The sequence below is a fragment of the Chionomys nivalis genome, chromosome 20 (genome assembly GCF_950005125.1).
Source record: "Chionomys nivalis chromosome 20, mChiNiv1.1, whole genome shotgun sequence".
In the NCBI taxonomy this organism is placed as follows: Eukaryota; Metazoa; Chordata; class Mammalia; order Rodentia; family Cricetidae; genus Chionomys; species Chionomys nivalis.
The window spans coordinates 35,616,744-35,636,147 of NC_080105.1; the positions used below are offsets into that span (position 1 = coordinate 35,616,744).

General features: G+C 39.5%; 1 protein-coding gene across 1 annotated transcript in view; it reads right to left on the reverse strand.

Annotated features, from left to right (window-relative positions):
* LOC130862626 (disintegrin and metalloproteinase domain-containing protein 24-like) overlaps window positions 1–18,947 on the reverse strand; it is a 31,514-nt gene extending 12,567 nt beyond the window's left edge. The window contains exons 1-3 of the mRNA XM_057752337.1: window positions 18,938–18,947; window positions 13,582–13,706; window positions 2,077–4,195 (exon numbers count right to left, since the gene is read on the reverse strand). Coding sequence (XP_057608320.1) covers window positions 2,077–4,195; window positions 13,582–13,706; window positions 18,938–18,947 — 2,254 coding nt within the window. The remainder of the gene's footprint in view (window positions 1–2,076; window positions 4,196–13,581; window positions 13,707–18,937) is intronic.
* Between the last annotated feature and the right edge of the window lie 457 nt (window positions 18,948–19,404).

A 19,404-nucleotide genomic window follows, 5' to 3' on the forward strand; every position in this document is an offset into this window, starting at 1 on the left:
AGACTCTTTCTCACCAATAACGGTATCTGAAATCTCAGTGTGTCTAGCAAGAATGAGGACAACTTACATAGCATCTTGTTTATGTGGTTTTCTTGTTTTAATTTTTATCATTATACTGTCTCCTTAGAGATGTCTCCTATAACTGTGTCCTGAATCACTCTTAACTGCTGTCTTACATTAAATTGCTAAACACAATTTTTATTCTCAGTTAAGACTTACCGGGGCCAAGAACATGGCCCAGTTAGTAAAGCACCTTGCACCCGCTGCATCTGAGTTTGGATACCTAGAACCCATGTAAGAAGCTGCCATATAGTGTGTTTCTGTCATCCCAGCTCTGGTGAGGCAGAGACTGGCATCTCTCACAAGCTCATTGATCAATCAAGCTTAGCTGAATCAATGAGCTTCAGGTGCAGTGAGAGGCTCTCACAAAACAAACAAGCAAACAAACAAAAGCAAATGAAATGGTGAAGATCTACTGAAAAAGGTGTGTAGTGTTGACCTTGGGCCTCCACAGGAAAAGAGACCCATGTACACGCACATGAAACAATCTACACTAACAAGCAGATACACACAGACTTATGACATCATTCATAGGTTTCTTTTAATTCCCCTCTCCACATGCTTTACCACAAGGAAGGAAGGAAGGAAGGAAGGAAGGAAGGAAGGAAGGAAGGAAGGCAGGCTGGCTTACAGCCCACCTCTGACTTCCCTATGGGAACATTCTGCTAGGAAGGACTAATAATAAAGGCATGAAACTTGGAGGCTCCCTTTCTCCCTGTGACAAAGCAGAATGAAAAGGAGTAAGTGTTTTGTAATTGAGAGATACCAATGAAAAAAATACAGCCACAGAGGATTCTACGAGTTGGATCTTTACTCAGCAAAAACAAAGGGACTAATTCCAATAAAACTAAACCACTGTTTCTCCAGAGGGCTGGAGTTTGATTTTCCAGCACCCACACTGCTCAGCTCACAACTGCCTGCAACTCCGGTTCCAGGGGATTCAGCATCCTTTTCTCGCTTCCAAGGGTACAAATATACATGTGCACACACATATACACACAAATTTATTTTAGAATTTTAAAAATCAACCAGCCTAGGGAATATAGATTGGTGGGAGAATGCTTGCCAAACATGCACGAGGCCATGTGGTCAAACACAAATACAAACAAAAACAAATAAAAAGAAATAGAACAAAAAATGAGTCTTAGATGGCCATTGTGGGGTATACCTGTAAGCCATATTTTGGCACACTCAGGCAGGAACAGCACAAGTTCAAAAATAGCCTAGTCTATAGAGTCAGAACCTGTCTTAAAAGCAAAACAACACAACACAGAACAAACTTACTTCAGACTCATAACCCCTCACTAAAACAGAAGCAGTACCTAAAAATCTCACCACCACTCCTCAGCAAAAAAAATGTCTCACAGCCGGACTCAACACAATTCTACAAGACCAATAAGAAACCACTAATGTAAACACTTATTGAATTATGTCACCAAGTAAGTGTGCAACTTCTTCAGCAGTAGGGCCTTCCCATTAGATAGTGGAGAGTAATGAGTAGATTTGGCAGTTGTAGTCGGTGGTATTTTGAGGGCTCTATGGATCACCTTTGGCCAATGACTCAATAAGATATAACCCAAAAAAGTTTTTTTTCTTTTAAAAAACTAAATAATAAACTAAAAATTGAAATAAGTTACCTAAATGTTTTCAGGCTATAAAGAGTAGCCATACGATAGTTCTTATTTTTATTGAATGATGAAAGTGCATTATTCCGACCTATCATAGATTGCCGGAATCTTTTATCAGTAGTTTTTAATACACACAATAGCATTTCTCCCACTGGGACACTAAAAATTCCTATGTGGGAAATTTCGTTTAACGTTAAAGAGTAATTTCATAAATGTTCTATCTACTCTGTGTTAGTTGAAGTTGAAGCTGTTGAAGGAGAAGTGCTGGTCTCTTCTTCCTCATGTGATGGTTTAGTCTCTTCTTTCTCAGGTGATGGTGTAGAGCCCTTGATAATCCAAAGAAATAAAAGTAAAAGCAAAACTGTAAAAGAAATAGGAAATATCCAACTTATGAAGCTATCATCCTGTGACTTCCTCTCCATCTCCTTGTCCTTTTCCTTCTCTTTATCCTTCTCCTTATTTTTGCTTCCAGAAGATGGACCGCTGTCAATACTCCCTCCAGTGCCCTTTAGCAGGCAATATGGTGGACTCCAGCCATCATCACAATGGCAATGATGTTTGTTATTGCAGACGCCATTCTTGTTGCAGGTCTTTGGTGAACACTCACTTGCCCAGATTGACTTATTGACACACTTTCTGTTCATGCACACATGCTCTGGACCACAGTGTGTGCCATCTTTTATGTCACCAAGGTCAGGGATGCTCATCCCAAAATGGTAGTCAGTACTCCAGCAGGAGACACCCTTGAAATGAGTCCAATGTACAGTATAATGGCTCCTCCAAATAGGAAGAATTTTCACTTCTTTACACTGAACTCTTCCACAGAGGATATCTGAGTTATTACATTTCACATATACATTGTTTATTATTCCACAGTTACCAAAACGATCACCATAAGTATTGACTTCCTGGTAGCAACTGTCAGATGCTTTCCTGGCATCCTTGCCAAAAAGTCTCCGGCACTGTTCATCATGGCTGTTACATCTTTTTTCATAGCAGTAGCCACCATCACTGCAAGAGCTTCCATCCTGTAAAAACACATCTTCTGGGCACTCAGGTGAAGTTCCATTGCACCATTCTGGGAGGTCACATTCGCTCTCCTTAATTCTACACAGAGTGCCAGATGGTAGGAATTGGCAAATGTTGCTGCAGCATAGCCCGGTATCACAGCTAGCTCCAGGCTTGAGAGTACAGCCAGGCAGACAACAAAGACTATATTCACATAATTCGGGGGATCCACAGTCACACTCCTCACCTTCATCAACTACCCCATTCCCACAGAACTTAAACGGATAGGTATCCGAAAGGTTGAGTTTATTGTACATACAGCTTGCTTTGGCTGTATTTTCCCACAATGTAGCATAACTACAGTTACTGAATTTTCTGGAACATCTTGTTGTAGGAGACATCACACATGGTCCTCCTCCACATGTACAAAATATCCCATCATGGGGCATGCCCAAATTATGACCTATCCCATGTGCCACGATACACCCAAAGGTAAAGAAATTTTCTCCCAAGGGACTCTCAACTCCACAACCAAATGTCTTATTACATATAGTTCCAACATAGGCTATGCCAAAATAGTTACTAAAATTATAATTCACAAAGAGATGTGCAATATCATGTCGTAGGTAAGAATCAAGGTGTTCACTCTTCCACTTACAAAATGCTGGCAAAAGACTATATATATCTTTCACTGGTATGGGGTTTTCCTTACTCCAGATTACAAGTCCAAGTAAAGCCACATTAATATCCACTGGAAATAAGAAGTAATTTAGTCCATTCATAATCATGAATACATCTCGCAGCACAAGAGAAGTATTACGGCCTCGATAAAGGAATTGTTCATGGTCTATAACCAATGCCAGTTCAATATACAATTTGTGAGTCCACCATGTCCCATAGACAACTTGTGTTTTGGAGGAGTCATCATCCTCTTGAGGTCTCACTTGCTCTGCTGTTTCTTCATCTGTTAATGCACATCTCATGGAACGTAATTGAGTTTTTTCACTATCTATCTTATAAACTAGATGTTCAAATGTGGAAGAAGGGCTCTTGGGTCTAATTTCGTAAGCTGTGTCATTTATCTGTAATGTTCCTTGTAAACCCCCAAAACAGGTGATAAGAGCAACCATGGATTCTGGGTTTCCTTCCACAAAACCAAAGTAATTGCAGTCTTTCTGGACAAAAGGCTGATCCTCAATGAGGTCTCCTTGATCACTGTAGGTGAACACAGAGAGATGGCTGGATACCAGAAAGCTTTGGGGCTTCATGGAGATAATGTGTCTCTGGCCTCCGAAGTGTAGGCTATAGGACTTCCAGCCTGCAAGACTCATGTTTCTACTAGAGATGGTTACCCTCAAGGGTATCACTACTTCTGGAAGGCTTTTGAATTCAGCAAACCAGGTCAGGGGCCATATAGAAGGAAAGAGCAACACCCTCAGCCATACGTGCAGGAGAACGATTCTTACATGTACTGGAACCTCACTCATAGCCACCTTGTCCTACTGGAGAGAGCAAAGGAGGACAGGATGTGGTTCTGTTGCCAGGATCTTTATTTTGTCTTGATCTCATGCGGCAATGACCTTTAATACTCTGTCTTCTGGAAGACTGGATCCATCAGGGCAGGGGGACCTTATGAAACAGGAAAAAGAAGGCAGTGATAAAGAGTGGCTTCATGATGAGCTGGCTAAATTAGAAGGCTTTATATAAATATGGCTTAGCATTTGGACCAAAGCATGACTTCATATTGTGCATTTGATTTGCTCTTTAATTTTGATGAGGTATAGTCACACTCTGGTTGTTCAGAAGGGTCACAGTGGGTCACAGGTTGATAATCTCAGACCTTGATGACAAACACATGGATTTCACTGTATTGTCCCCTAAAATATATACACATTTGAGACCATATTTACATTAATATTGAAAACAAACTTCTATTGGCTATTGTGAAATAGCCACTTGCTTTAATGAGATAAGTTTGATTTATAGTCAATCAAGGAGTATCAGTGGTTTCTTCAATTTTTAATAAGTTGCACATAGTTCTTAGCAGACTTGTATAAAAAATATTCTACCATGTTAAAAGCATGGTATTTAACATGCACTCCCATGTAACAAACCCTGCTTGTTCTCTCTTATGCCAGGTCTGTCAAACTGCAGAGTCAAAGGTGGACTCGTCTGTAATGGATATCTCCATATGATGAATCAATAAACAATAGCATAATCAAATTAGGTGTGCTGGCTTGATGTCTGTTTCTCAAATGCATTTATATTTGATTATACTTATGAAAGGAGTACATTTAGGGTTGAAGGAGGGAGGGGAGAGGCAGGGAGGGGAGCAGAGAAAAATGTAGAGCTAATAAAAATCAATAAAAAAATCTGACATGCTGATTCTCTGTTTGCATCTATTTTGATATGTGTGTGTGTAATAACAACAAGCATATGTGTATATTTGGTTATGATCATAGAGTTAATATTTTTGTGATGGAAAGGCTGATGATTTATCAATAATATTGCTAATAAACTTAACCATACAAAACTATCAGGATTCATTACTAAAACCTCATCTTGACAACAGGTCACTGGTAAAGAAACCTGAAAGTTGAGCTAGTTTTTTCACATCTTTCAGGATTTTAGATGATGACTAAAGAGGCCACAAGTTCTGAAGGACTGTGACATTTTCAACTGAAAGAATGTGCAGATATGGCTTAAGGGTTACAAGTGTTTGCAGTCAAGCCTGACAACCTGCATTCCAGCCTGGAAAACTACAGTAGAGAGAAACAATTCTTGCAAGTTCTTCTCTGACTTCTACATATGCCCACATCCGCCTTCAGCCATTCCTTCACATAAACACATACACTCTATGGTGATAATGATGGTGACGATACCTATCATATAAAAGAGCCTGCATAGTCATATTAGTACAGAACTTTAAACCCTGTCTCCAGCATCTCCTCTTCTCAGTTTCACCCAGCTTATCAGTCCATGTATCTTAATCATCATCTTGGCCTTGCCATTGTTTATGATCTAATTCAATATTTCATAAACTATGAATAACAGCACATTAAAAAGTTTGTCCTTTCCAAATAAGAGAGAGGAATAAGAAATAATAGGAGCCACTAGTCCTTCGCAAAATTTGAAGAATTCCCCAAATTTGTGGGTATGTTCATGAGCTTCTTGTCCTTTAAGCCTAAGCTCTTGAGAGGCTTACCAAGCGATGTAGTGATGATTTCTTGGTGTGGACCTATTCATGGTTCATTTATAAGAATAGGTTTATAAGCAAAGCTTTCCGAGAACTCACATGACAAAGAGAACAGAAATCCTTTCTTCCTTTGTCTCTCATTGGACTGAGTTCTAGATCCGATTGCTTAGCAACAAGAACCTTTTAGTCTATAGATCCTGGGAGTTGGCCTTCCCACTGTGTCTCCACAATCTCATCCAAACCTTATCACTACTTACTCCTCAGTGTGAGTAAATCTGTCTTCCTTCCCCACATTTACTATGCTCTAGTAGCTTCCCAATAAGACCAGGTCTTTCTGTTCTCCCAATGTACACACCCCTTACACACAGCATGGACTTACTACCTTCTGAAACCTTTCTCACACTGCTACCCCTGTCCCAAGTTATTTCCTCAACATTTAGCCATATCATGGAGAACTTTAAGAACTTTAGGTTCCAGAGAAAAATTCAAACCCATCTTAAAATTTTGTTAAGTGAGTTGGGTAGTGGTATCATACTCCTTCAATCTCAGCACTCAGGAGGCAGAAGCAGGAGGAGCTCTGTGGGTTCGAGGTCAGCCTGGTCTACAAGAGCTAGTTCCAGAACAGGCTCCAAAGCTACAAAAAAAAAAAACCCTATCACAAAAAAATCTAATAATAATCATCTGTCCTTTTCTTCAGGTCAATGAATGATTTAAGACACATTTTCCAACAGCACATAAATAGGCTTTATCTATTATGCTAAGTTCGAAACTATAAAAATAGGTCAAAAAAGAATTTAGAAGATGAGACATAGTAAATTAAAAATATCATGCAAACAGATTTCAGATAAGCTGTCTATTTTGGCTATTTTCTAAATACCAGAGGAGAGTGTGTTTAACAATTGGCTAGAGTAAACCACGGAAGCTGTTTGATCTTTGAGTATCCATAGTGAGATAACATGAGGTTGGTAATATCTGCAAGTTTGTTGTCCCCTATGTCTGTTTTTACCTCCCTGTTCTTAGTCTTCTCATCTCTGCATCATTTACCTCATCAACTTTCTCACTTTTTCTAACTTTAAACATAACTCTTTAAAGGAGACTATATGTGACTTCAGGATTTGTAATCTCTGTCTCTGATATGGGTGCTATAATAAGGTAACATAAAGTAAATGACTTAACTTTATAAATTTATCCCATGGCATCTCTGGGGGCCAAAGAATGCTATCTTCAGGAACACATGTTCTCTGAATTTACTAAGGAACAGTTAGTTTCAAGCTTCCTTCTGGTTCTAGTCATTCCCTGGTTTGTGGAAGCAGAATTGTAATTACTATTTGTTGCTCTTTATATCTATGATTTCCCTCTTATAGAAACATTTATATTAGATAAAGTGTATCTGTGTATGTCTGTGTGTGTTTGTGTGTGAGGGGTGTCTATGTCTGTGTGTGTAGTCAAATAACTCCAGGCAAAGAAGGTTTTCATGTAGTGTTAAAAGTATAATTAATCAGGAAGATATACAGTTTTGAATCCAAGTGCACTGAATTTCAGAACACCTGGGTATCTGAAAAATTAATGAGTTTGAAAGGGGAAATAGGCAGAAATATAATAATAACAGAAAACTTTAATACTCATTCTCAATAGTGACTTATAATGTCCACATGATTAATATGTAACATCACATTTGGCCAACACTATTATGAACAATTAACAAGCATATATAGGGCAGGCCACCCCATAGGAGTAAAGCCTATATTCTTCTCAAATAGGCACAAATATTTTTCAGTATTGATCATATGTTATACCATAGACTATCATAAAAATTTCAAAAGATAGAAACTATGTTAAGTATCTCTTCTAACTTGAAAGTAACTAAACTCAACATCAGTATCAAGGGAGCTGGAAAACACAAATGTGTGGAAGTTAAACAATTGAATAACCAATGGGGTAGATAAGATCAAAGAGAAACAAGTAAAATCAGGACCCAACCAAAATTAAAAACAAGACATTCCAAAACATATGGGATTCAGGAAAACAGTACTAGAGAGGTCGTGAACAGCAGCAATCAACACAAGTGAAAAGAATCAATTAGGCATAGGCTAGAGAGATGGTGGCATGGTGCATAGAAATGCTCTCGAAGTCTCATCCAGCCTTGATGTGAGCATTTGAGGCTAGTCTATTTATTGCATCTTGTTACGCAGTGTTTGGTTATTATCCATGGGAGGTGTGCTCTTTTCTGAAGGGAAACTAAGGAGCAGGGGATCTTAGAAAGAGGGAAGGTGGGGAGGAACTGGGAGAGAGAGGGAGGGGAGGATGCGGTCAGGATGTATTGTATAAGAGAAGAATAAAGGAAAAGAAACAAATTTAAAACTTTATGTAGAAAAAGCCTCCTTTAAACAGGGGAAGGGGGACCTCCTGCACAAGCCTCACGACCTGAGTCTGAGCCCTAAACCCCAAGATAGAAGGGGAGATCCAATTCCTGAAAACTGCCGATTTCCACACTCGCACCATTGCACAGGAGGATCCGTGCACACACACAAATCATAAGCACACATGCACAGCAATAAAATAATAATAGTAATAATAAATGGCAATAAGACACATTTAAAAAGTAGCAAACTAAGCCTCAAATGAGCAGAAGAAAAGAAATCACAAAGAAACAATAAAGGAAATAGAAAAAAACAATAAAAATAATGGTAGGTTTTTAAGGGGGGAAAGATAGAAAGGTTAAAAAATTGCTAAACTAAAAAGAGAAATGTGAGAATGCTAGAATAGCATAAGATGAAATAAAATCATAAATGAAAAAGAAAGAATTACAACATGTGGTTCTGAAATAAAAAAGATCCCAAGGACCTGTTACTCACAGCTACGTATCAGCAAATTGAATAACCTGGAATAATAAGCAGAATGCAGGAGATATCCATGTACTGAAATTGTTTTACAATTATTAAAACATAATAATTGTACAAATGAATGGGATTTACTGTGCTATTTCCACACACGTGTGTCTTATGCATTGATCCTGCCCATACACAGATCCATTCTCAGCTCGCCTTCCCTCTTCCTGCTTATTCCTAGCTGACCACTTGGGATTGGTTAAATAAACCATCAGCAAGCTCATCCCTAGAGACAACAGATTCTCCTTCCTTTGGCAGCCATTGGTTGCCTGTTGCTTTTTATCTAGGAGTAGGACCTTGGAATATTTTCTCCATCCCATATTGTTATGCCAACTGGTAGTGCCATTGTGTCGGTCTTGTTTAGGCAACCATGTTGTTGAGATTTCATGGGTACAGCTTCCCTGCCATGTCTGGAAGATACTCTAGCAGCAGACATCCTGGTCCTCTGGCTCTTATAATCTTTCCACCCCTCTTCTGTGATTTTCTCTAAGCCTTTGGTGTAGGGGTTGCATTACTGGTGCATATATTGGAGCTAGGAACTCCACGGTCACTTATTTTCTTCACTGTGATCAGTTGCAGAGCTCTTCAATAGTCTCTGTTGCAAAACAAAAAAAAGCTACATGCCTCTATGAGAGTAAGGATAAATATCTAAAGCACAGTTAGTGTGGGAGCCCACAGAAGTGGATCTGTTCCACCTTGACTAAAGGTCAGAGAGTTCAGGCCTATTCTTGCTCCTTCAGGGTTATATGACAGGAGGTTTGACCTCAGGTGTAGCTGCTAACAGTATGTTTTGGCCTAGGGTGTGGTTACTTCACGTTTCAGGTATTAAGAAGGTAATTACTTGGTTCCTTGTATCATTGCAAAGAAGTCTTTTTGCCTTCCCCCCTTTTTGAATTAAGATATATAAAGGTTATGAGAAATAAACATGAAACAAATCTCAGTATTTACTAGATGCCCTCCTGACTCTGTCTGTTGTCTCTTGTCTAGTTCTTTCTCAATCCTTACTCTTCCCCCCAAGCATGGACTAACATGTTGAACTGGACCCGACAAGTTAGAAAGTATATTGGTTTAGGAAAATGATAGTAAAAAGTTCTTCTCTGGGGATGATGGTCATAAGCAGTTGTCTGTGTTTACAATAAATGCCAGGCAAGGATTCTCTTTTATTGAATGGGCCTCAGTGTTGGGGGCACAGAGGTCCTTGTACTCACAGAGAAGCACTGAGAGAACCAGGAATGTCAACCACGCAAGGGTGTAATTGGAGGAGATAAAAATCAAATACCTGAATTCCATCCAGAGAGCCAAGAGTGGATTTTGTTAATGACCCAGTGATTTTTGCTATCTGTGAGTGGATTTTGTTAATGACCCAGTGATTTTTGCTATCTGTGGAGGCAGACCTCACCCAAATTCCCAAAATAATTATTCCAGACTCTTCCCTCTCTAGACCAGTACCCATCCTTAGGGAAGTCATCACAGATATTTTGTGCCCTGCTGACCTATGCTATTGGTCAGAAAACACACTAAACTCTAGGCCTTTTAGCTATAGCATGCACCCTCATGATCACACGTACTTGTAAAAGAATTTCTAGGTAGTCACACCTCCAGCTTTATTGTGCACCTAGAACTGGATTGTTTGTTGCCTGGAAACCTTTTCCCAAATCATACTGCTTGAAGTGTGCTGTCAATGAACTGCCTGGCATTAGACTCCCCAAAGTCTGACTCAGGTTGACGAAGTCTATCTGAACCAGATTTTGATTCTAATTTTTTTCGAGGTGTTAATGTCCCTGTCTGACACCTGAAGGGACCCCCTCACCTGAGGTCCAATTAGACAGCTGTTGGTTATCCCCAAGATAAAAGTGGCATCTTTGCATCACTGGGGGATATTGTTTGCAACCTGTCATTTTTGTGGTTGATAGATGTCTCCTCTGAGTAGGACTGTTCATTGATTTTCAGCTTTTACTGCATAGCAATTTCTAATACTATGAGCTCTAATGCTCAGGGAGAAAGTGTCTTGGTCAGTTCCAGCCTCTTGTGTCTGAAGTGTACAGTGTCTTTAGAAGCAAGGTCTTAGGTTCATTTCATTAACTTCTTCAAAATAGTGTAAAAAAGGTGGGATAGGAAAGTTAATGTGAGCTAGTCACATTTTAAAAGTCTGGCAAACCACTCAAGAACAGAAAAAAGACAAAGAAATCTTGTTTCCAGTTATTTGATTTTGAAAGCACAGACTCACTGCTGTTCTTTCTTAGTGACTGATCTATTTTTTATAAGCTACAAAACAGTCTAATTTTTCCAATTATTATGTTTCAATAAAGTCAAAGAGAATAATATCCAAATAATTGACAATATCTAACAATGAAATATTAAATATATAGAAAGAATCATTTTAGTTTTCCTCAAAGAAAGCAGAAAGTTACAACTGAGCTAGTCACCAGTGTCACCTCAAGATTTTATTTTTGTTCTTCCATTTCTAAAGTATTCTACAGCTATGGTTTTCATATAATTGTTGGTCATTCAAAATTTGTTATAAGTAGATGGAAATCATGCTAACACTGCCTCTGAAGAGACATGGAGATTTGATATTAGAGTACGGTGGCAGATTAGGAATTTTCCAGTTTCGCCAACATTTGAGAACCCTTTACAAGGGGCACTTTCTTGTCTCCTTCAAGGAAAAACACTGGAGTTATTAGCACAATGGACCACATACCATATATGAACAGATAATAAGGGTGAGGTTCACGCTGTGGTGAGCTCAGAGGCTTACTATGTATTACTACCATGGGATTGTATCACCACTGAGGCTGGCCAACAGTATCATCATGTGAAGATAACCAAATCTCCCAGACTTGAGTCTCTGCCTGGGCTTTTCTATCTAGTTCTGCTGTTCTCCTTGAAAGTCCCCTTGCCAATCTGGTGATCAATCTCCAAAGGAAAGATTTGGTCCTACCTATTTCTAGCATCTAAGCTTCTATATGGCCATACTTTAATACAGTCTTTAACATTTCTCAGGTTTTAAGGCAGGAATAGGTAGGTGACTAACCATGGTGGAGAATGCAGGCCTACTAAGGCTTAGTGTCCAAGTGGCTAATTCATAAAGTCTCAGTGTTCTGCGTTAAGGATACCAAAGGTCAGAAGGCAAATACACACTCATGCATGCCCCATGGAGTATTGTCTAGCACTGTCCACCCTAAGTGGCCGAATAGTGACCATAGAGATCTCAGTCTGAGAACCTAATATGTGGCCCTGCCCAGCTACAAGAAACGGCAATCTGTAACATCTTCTGATGAGAAGAAACCACAGCACTCAGCCAGCTGTTCTTTCCTCCTGTGGGACCTAGCTCGGGGTTGTACCAGTGTAGCACAGCCAGCAATCTCATTATTCGGAACACCTATAACAGGCTTTCCCGCTAGGCCTTGGTGTAATAAGGACAGTCTCGGTGATCACTGCAAACCAGTGTAATCATAAGTACAAACTAAACCACAGAGGAAGGTTCTACCACTCCCAAGAATAGCAGAAATTGCTGTAAGGGGTGATCACTTCCTCAGACATGAGGCATACAAAGCTTTTGAAACACTAGTGAAACAACCAAAATAAACTATATTCCAAGAATGAACTCTGCAAACACGAATGCCTATGAAATGACTTAAAAAGAGTTCTAAATAATTCCAATAGGAAATCCTTGGCAGTGGAATTGATGAAGCAGAAAAAAGAATCAATGAGTCCAAAGGTCCATTTGACATGATGTAGGTCAAGTGGGATTCCTAAGGGTGAAGCAGTGGCTGTCTCTGACTCTTATTGGCTTTGGGAATGCTCTTCTTTATACTGGGTGGCCTTACCCAGCCTTAACACAAGGCAAGGTGCTTAGTCTTACTCTAACTTGATATGCCATGTTTTGTGGATATCCAAGGGAGGCCTGCCCTTTTCTGAATAGAAACTGAGGAGGACTGAATGGGAGAAGTAGAGGGGAGGTGTTGGGGAGGATCTTGGAGAAGAGGAGGGAGGAGAAACTGTGGTCAAGATTAAAATAAATACATACATACATACATAATGAAAAGAAAAAAGAATAAATTGAAAAAAAATGAAGGCCAATGACAATATGAGGTTCCTGTAGAAGAATAAATATAAAGTTGACAGAACTTTATGAAGAAAAAAAATAAAAAGATGCAGAAAGCATATTTAAACAAATAATGCTTTAAGTTCTCCATACATGGGAAAATATGACAACCTTTAGGTACAAAGAGCCAGGGGATAAATCACAAATTCAATCCAAAGAGGAACTCACAAGAACACATGATGATCAAATTATCAAAACAGAAAACAAAAATATTGAAAGCCTCCAGAGAGAAGCGCACCCTACGGTCCCTTGACTATGTCACTAACCTGCTGATGCTGTCAGGTGTCCTGTGCGTCAGGTTGAAGTAGTTGACCAAGAGTAGAGCCGGCCCCACACGTCTCGCACTGGACAAACATGTTATTTCACTGGTAAGCACAGCTTGTCCCTGATTTGTGTTTCAGAGGTGTTAGCAGAAGGCAATTGGAAATACAGCTACACGATGAATAGAGGTTTGTCAGAACCATCTACCAACAAAATGAAATGCTTCGTGGCCTACAAAATAACGAATGGTAATAAAAGGGGACAGGCCATTAAAGAGAATTGTTTCCTAGCATTGCTTTTAATCTGTCTGAAATATGTTGCTTAATTTTTCACTTGGTAGATTAAAACTACATGATTTTTCTTGAGGGTTAAGAGAATGTTACACAGAAAAGATAAAGAATTAAGAAAAACTTAGTGGAAACTAAGGCAAACCTTATCGGATTGTCTGTCCCATCTGGCAACCTCGTGATAACCAATGTTGGGGGAGGCGTGGAGGGGTGTGGCTGGCAAGTTGCCGTCATTGCTTTCTATCCGGTGCTGACGTAGGCACCAAAAACCTGTTGGTAAGTTTGATATGTTGGGCAATCTTTGTGATAACTTAGTTCTTAGGCAACCGTATGAAAAACAAACTATGTCTACTGGCTGGTTGGTCTGGAGTCTAACGAGATTTTGCTTCTTAAGGTGGCAGATGGCCAGGGGGGAGGTGGTGCTAAGTGAGAGATGCTCTTGTCAATGACCCATCAATGACAAAACACTTTGCTTCAGATAATTAATAGTATTTTCATAAAATCCTGGAAAATCAGTGTTAGACTACTAATAAATAATGTCATTGGGGAAATAAATAATGGTTGTGTATTCAGACTCTTCATTTACATAACAGATAGCTGAAGGAAACAGTTTTCAAAAAGAAAGATTCATTGTTATGGCTCATGGCGTCACAGATTTCTGGGCATGGATTGGTAGAGTCATTGCTTCAGGCCTAAAGTGAGGTAGAAGAACATCACGGAGGCTGGAGTACACGCAAGAGGTTTGTCTCATGCCATCCAGGGAGCAAAGAATGATGGGAGGAGCCAGAGAGGAAGACATACCTAAAGAGACCCATTTTCTTCAAATAAAGCGCATTCTGTGTCATCTCCTGGTAGTCAACCTGTTCAGATTCTTAATAATTAATCCCTCAATAGATTAAAGCACTGCTTAACTCAGAGTGCCTGTTCCTTTGTTTTTTTTATCACTTGGAAGAATATTAGAAGGTTCTGTGATCAATATCTTTTAAGTTGGCATGATAAGAAATAATACGCCCATGTAATAGTAAATTTGATATTGGGTTTTCACAATATTTAAAATATTTTAACTGCTTAGGTCACTGTTTTATAAGTGCTAACTATAAAATGAATTGAATCCTCCTTGGAGTAAGTTTAAATAATTATGTGCATTTTAGTTTGCTTTTTACTTGTCTATTGCCAGTGTCTAACTTTTGGGTGTTGGTTCTATGTTCTGCAACTCCACTGAATTCTTAATTTCTAGAGCTTTTATTTACTTTTTTGCTTTTGTAGATTTCTATTTTTTGTGTGGTTCATCTGATCATACGTAAATACAGATGACTTTCTTTCTTCCTTTGTGAATTGTAAACTTTTGGTTTTTAATTCCTTGTCTTATTATTATGGCTTGGACTTACAGTGCATTGTTGACTAAGAATAGTCGTGGCATGTATCCTTACTTTGTTCCCAATCTTAGAGTGAAGGCAGTCTTTAACCATTAAGTATAATGTTAGCTGTAAGAGTGTTACAGATGTTCTTGATGGGAGTCAGGAAATATTCTATATTACTGTTGTATTGGGGGTGTTTTTCGAATCATGAATTGGTATGGATTCCTTTAGGTGATTTTTGTGGAGGCAGGAGGGTCCCTTGACATACATAGTCGTATAGTTTTTCTTTTTCCTTTCTGAAACTGTAACTTTTTTGAGATTCTAATCACACCACCCACTCCCTTTCATCCCTCCAAACCCTCCTTTATACCCCTCCCCATGAGACTTCAAACTCAAGGTCCATTTTTCGCTAGTAGTTCTTGCTTGCATATATGTGTAGGCATATACATATATATTCCTAAATATAACCTGTTCAGTTTGTATAATGCTACATGTAAGTATATTTTCAGGGATGGCCATTTGGCATTGGACATCAAATTGGTGTGCTCTTCCCTGGGTTAGGCCATGTCTCCTGGTTCCAGCTTTCCCCAGTTGCCTACAGTTCTTTGTGTAGGTTTAAGTCCTCGTGGGCATTCTGTCGTCATCCAGTTTGGGCAGTCATGTTGGTGAAAATTCATGTAGATGTAGCTTCTGATGCCACAAGTAGACACTCTTGCAGCAAACTTCCTGCTGCTTTTGCTCATACAGTCATTCTGACATAGTTTGTTTGTGTGTGTGTGTTTGTTCATTTTAACCTTGTTATTATGAATTACACAAGTTTATTTTTAAAATTCTGAACAAGCTCCAAATACCTGAAGAATTCTGCCTGATTTTAAAGTTTTAGTTTTTCAGTGCACTGTTTGCTGTAAGTTTTTCAGTTTAGAGGTTTGCACCTAAGCTCATGAGAACTATTGGTTTGCAGTTTTTGTCCGTGTAATTCTTAGATGCATTATCGTTGGCTGGTGGTGGGTGACAGGATAAGGCCTCTTTAAAGTAGTTCAGAAGCATTCTTCTTTCTGGAGGAGATTTTTGAAGTGGTGTTAGTTGTTTGAATAGTTGATAAATTCTTCACTGAGATTTTGTGTGTGTGTGTGCATGTGTGTGTGTGTACCTAGAAAATGCTTTCTTGGAAGCTTCGAAGATACAAATTCAAGTGTGTTAATCTTGTAGGATTGTTCCCGTGACCTGCTTTATCTTGTCAGATTGGAAGTTTGTGCAGTGTGAGGAAGTAAGGAAAGAAGGAAAGAGGAAGCATTTGTGTGAAGGCAATATTGCTACAGTGGTATACAAACTCTCCAGAAGTGACACTCCCTGACAAATCCCTCCATTACCCTTTCACTGACAAACTCCTCAGAGTCATAGACATCCCATGACAGACACAGGTCTGAGTGGGCAACTGACAGTAGCCTTCAATCAATGTGGATAATTTTGAAGTTTTGGTTGTATGCTTTAAGAGTGATCATGTGGCCGAGCGATGGTGGCGCACGCCTTTAATCCCAGCACTCGGGAGACAGAGGCAGGCGGGCGGATCTCTGTGAGTTCGAGACCAGCCTGGTCTACAAGAGCTAGTTCCAGGACAGGCTCCAAAGCCACAGAGAAACCCTGTCTCAAAAAACCAAAAAAAAAAAAAAAAAAAAAAAAAAGAGTGATCATGTGTGTTTATCTAGACTTCTGCCATGCTTTGGACTTCACAAGGCACATATGAACAGCCATATATGGACACTAGCCATTGACAAAATACCCAAGCATCTACTACACAATGGTTTATTATAATAAAATATATAATTATTATAGTAATTATTACCTAACAATAATAACATTATTTTTTTCTCCTAGCCACTTGCCTTCTCATCTCCCTCAAAAAGCAGTTGCCTGAGGACTCCATGATGACAATAAACCAGATGCTGCTCCAGCCACTCCTCTCATTGAGCGTGAACCCAACTCCCAGCTCTTCCCTTTCCCATATTGCTCCATGCCCACAGGAGGTTGCCAGACTTGATCTGATGCCCCTATATCCAAAAACTCTGGGATGTTTGGTCAAAATTGAGACCCCAGCCCTCTAAGACCCCTATATTCAAGGGATGATTGGAAGCGTCACCCCAGTTCCTAGTATCCATCCTAAGCTCCCCCCTCCCACTGGGAGGTGCCTTGGTCCAGACTCCACCTCCGGGAAGCCCACCAAGTGCTGACCCTTCCTCAGGGAGGGTCAGGATTACTCCCCACAGGCTATTTAGGCTTGCTCAGGAAAAAGGTACACGTGGTCTCGAAATTTGTGTGGACTCCCCCACCTCTGTCTCCCCCCTCCACCATGCTCCTGTGCCACCCTGGAGTGCTACAGTAAACATAGGCATCTTTGATTCAGTCTAATTTGGTCTGATTGAAATTATTTGCGTCGGTGGAGAGGCTCCTCTTAAGATTATTTCTAACAGACAACTTCAACAGAACCTCCATATACGGGTTGCCCATGCATGCTTCAGCATTGCCAGGCCATAAATTTCAATTTCAGTTTCTCTTCTGGGAAGTGGTAGGATCTTGGGGAAGTGTGTCTGATTGGAAGCTCTTGTATCACTAGTGTTGTACCCTCACAGGGGGATGTGGAAGCCCAGTTTCTTGTTTTGTTTTCTGTCTCCTGGTTCATCATATAAACAGTTGGTTACCACATGTCCTCTCCACCATGTTGTAACTGTAGCCACTGCAGCCAGAAGAGCGAAGACTGAGCTAATGCCAGCACCAAGCCTTTGAGCCTCCAAAACTATATTAATAAGCCTTTTCTCTTTATAAAATTACTTGCCTCCACTATTGTGTTGTAATAAAGCAAGGCTGATTAATACAATGGGATAAACTAGAGCAACACAAAAAGCCTTAAAAGCTGGCTCTAGTAAATCTAGATTTTTGACTTTGAGAATACCGAATTTATTTCTCAGAAATATAGGTATAAATGAAAACAAAACTATGGTTGATTATAGGTGGGAAAATCCCCATGCTAGCCTCTTCTTCCTGTCAGACATGCTGGAGCAATCAGCCCATTGTGGTGAGTAGCCTATGGGTGCCACAGCCTTGAAACCATAGCCACTGGCTTTTCCAGGGTTTCCAACCTTTCTGGAACCACATCCTATAAACAATTTAGTCACTCATAGTTTTGCTTCTTTTTAAGACAAGGGCCTCTCCTACTAGCTCAAGCTGGGCTTGGACTTGCTCTGTATTTCTGGGTTAGCACTCTTGGCAATGACCCTGCTCTAGCCTCCAGAGTGGCACAGTTATAGACACGTACTACTAAGCCTTGTTACATTCTCTGTTTTGATTAGACAGTTGTTAAGGTTGGAGTTCATTGTTCACAAGCAACTCTTTTGACTTGGAATGATCATTTCAAGTTGTGTACTCACACTTAACACTTTCTGGCAAGTATTCTCGCATGAGTCCTATCCTTCAGAAGTATATTTGATCATCTACATTCATGAGGAAACAATTTTCTTAAGACTTTTGGAAGAACATGAGACTTGAGACTGTCAACCAAATCCTACAGCCTTGGGGAAGAGTAGTCACTAGACCATCAAGTAATCAAGGGTTCTAACTGGTCACACATCCTAGCTGGGAACCTCTAAAAGTTTCCCTGATTTTTATTACAACAATTTGCCTATTATTTATACTGTTCTTGGATGAAATACCTTTGAGAATAAAATTTGCTTTCATAGATCACCATAACAGGAATTTGTTTCTAAGGGTTTTTTGTCTGATTGATTTTCAAGAGAGGGTTTCTCTGTATAGCCTTGGCTGTCCTGGAACTCACTCTATAGACCAGGATGCCCTCTAACTCATAGAGATCCACCTGCCACTGCTTCCTGAGTGCTGGGATTAAAGGCGTTTGCCACCATCGCTAGGCTGTTTCTAAGTTTTACAGCAAGATACTATTATTATAATCCCTAGTACCAGATATTACACCATTGTGATACTTTAATGTTATATGTTGTACGGATTTTATCATCTTAATGTGATAATTTCCCAACTCTAAAGTATATTTTGGGTGCTATATTTAAGTTCATGGAACAATAAGAACACTTACATCAGAGATACGTGTATCACTTTTAATACTTTGAAGATACTCACCTTTGTTCATTCTTGGATATATTTTTGTATTGCTTTGTAAAACAATGAGACCTCCATCTTTGAATTTTAGAAATAAGCTCACTACCTAATAAGCTTCCAGCAGTTTAGAGTGTACAAAATAAGTAGGTGTGAACACATGCAAACACTGAATTCCCTTTATCTACCACAGTGCGACAAGTGAAAAGAAGCATTTTGAGTAAAATGCCTTACAGTTTGTAGTTTTGTTTTCTGCATTTTTTAGATATCCAGAATCAAACTTGGTTGGAAAACAATGAGTAGGAGATTCCAGAAGTAAGCAATTCAAAAAAGTTAGTTTTTAGCCACAACTATTCCATCTTAATTACAAGCTACTAATAATTATTACTTGTTATTATAATCTCTCTCCTAGTTAGCTCTAACCATCAGCTCAGTACAGCCTGGAATCTCCTGTGAGGAGACTCTCAGCTGAGGAACCTCCCTGCTCAGAC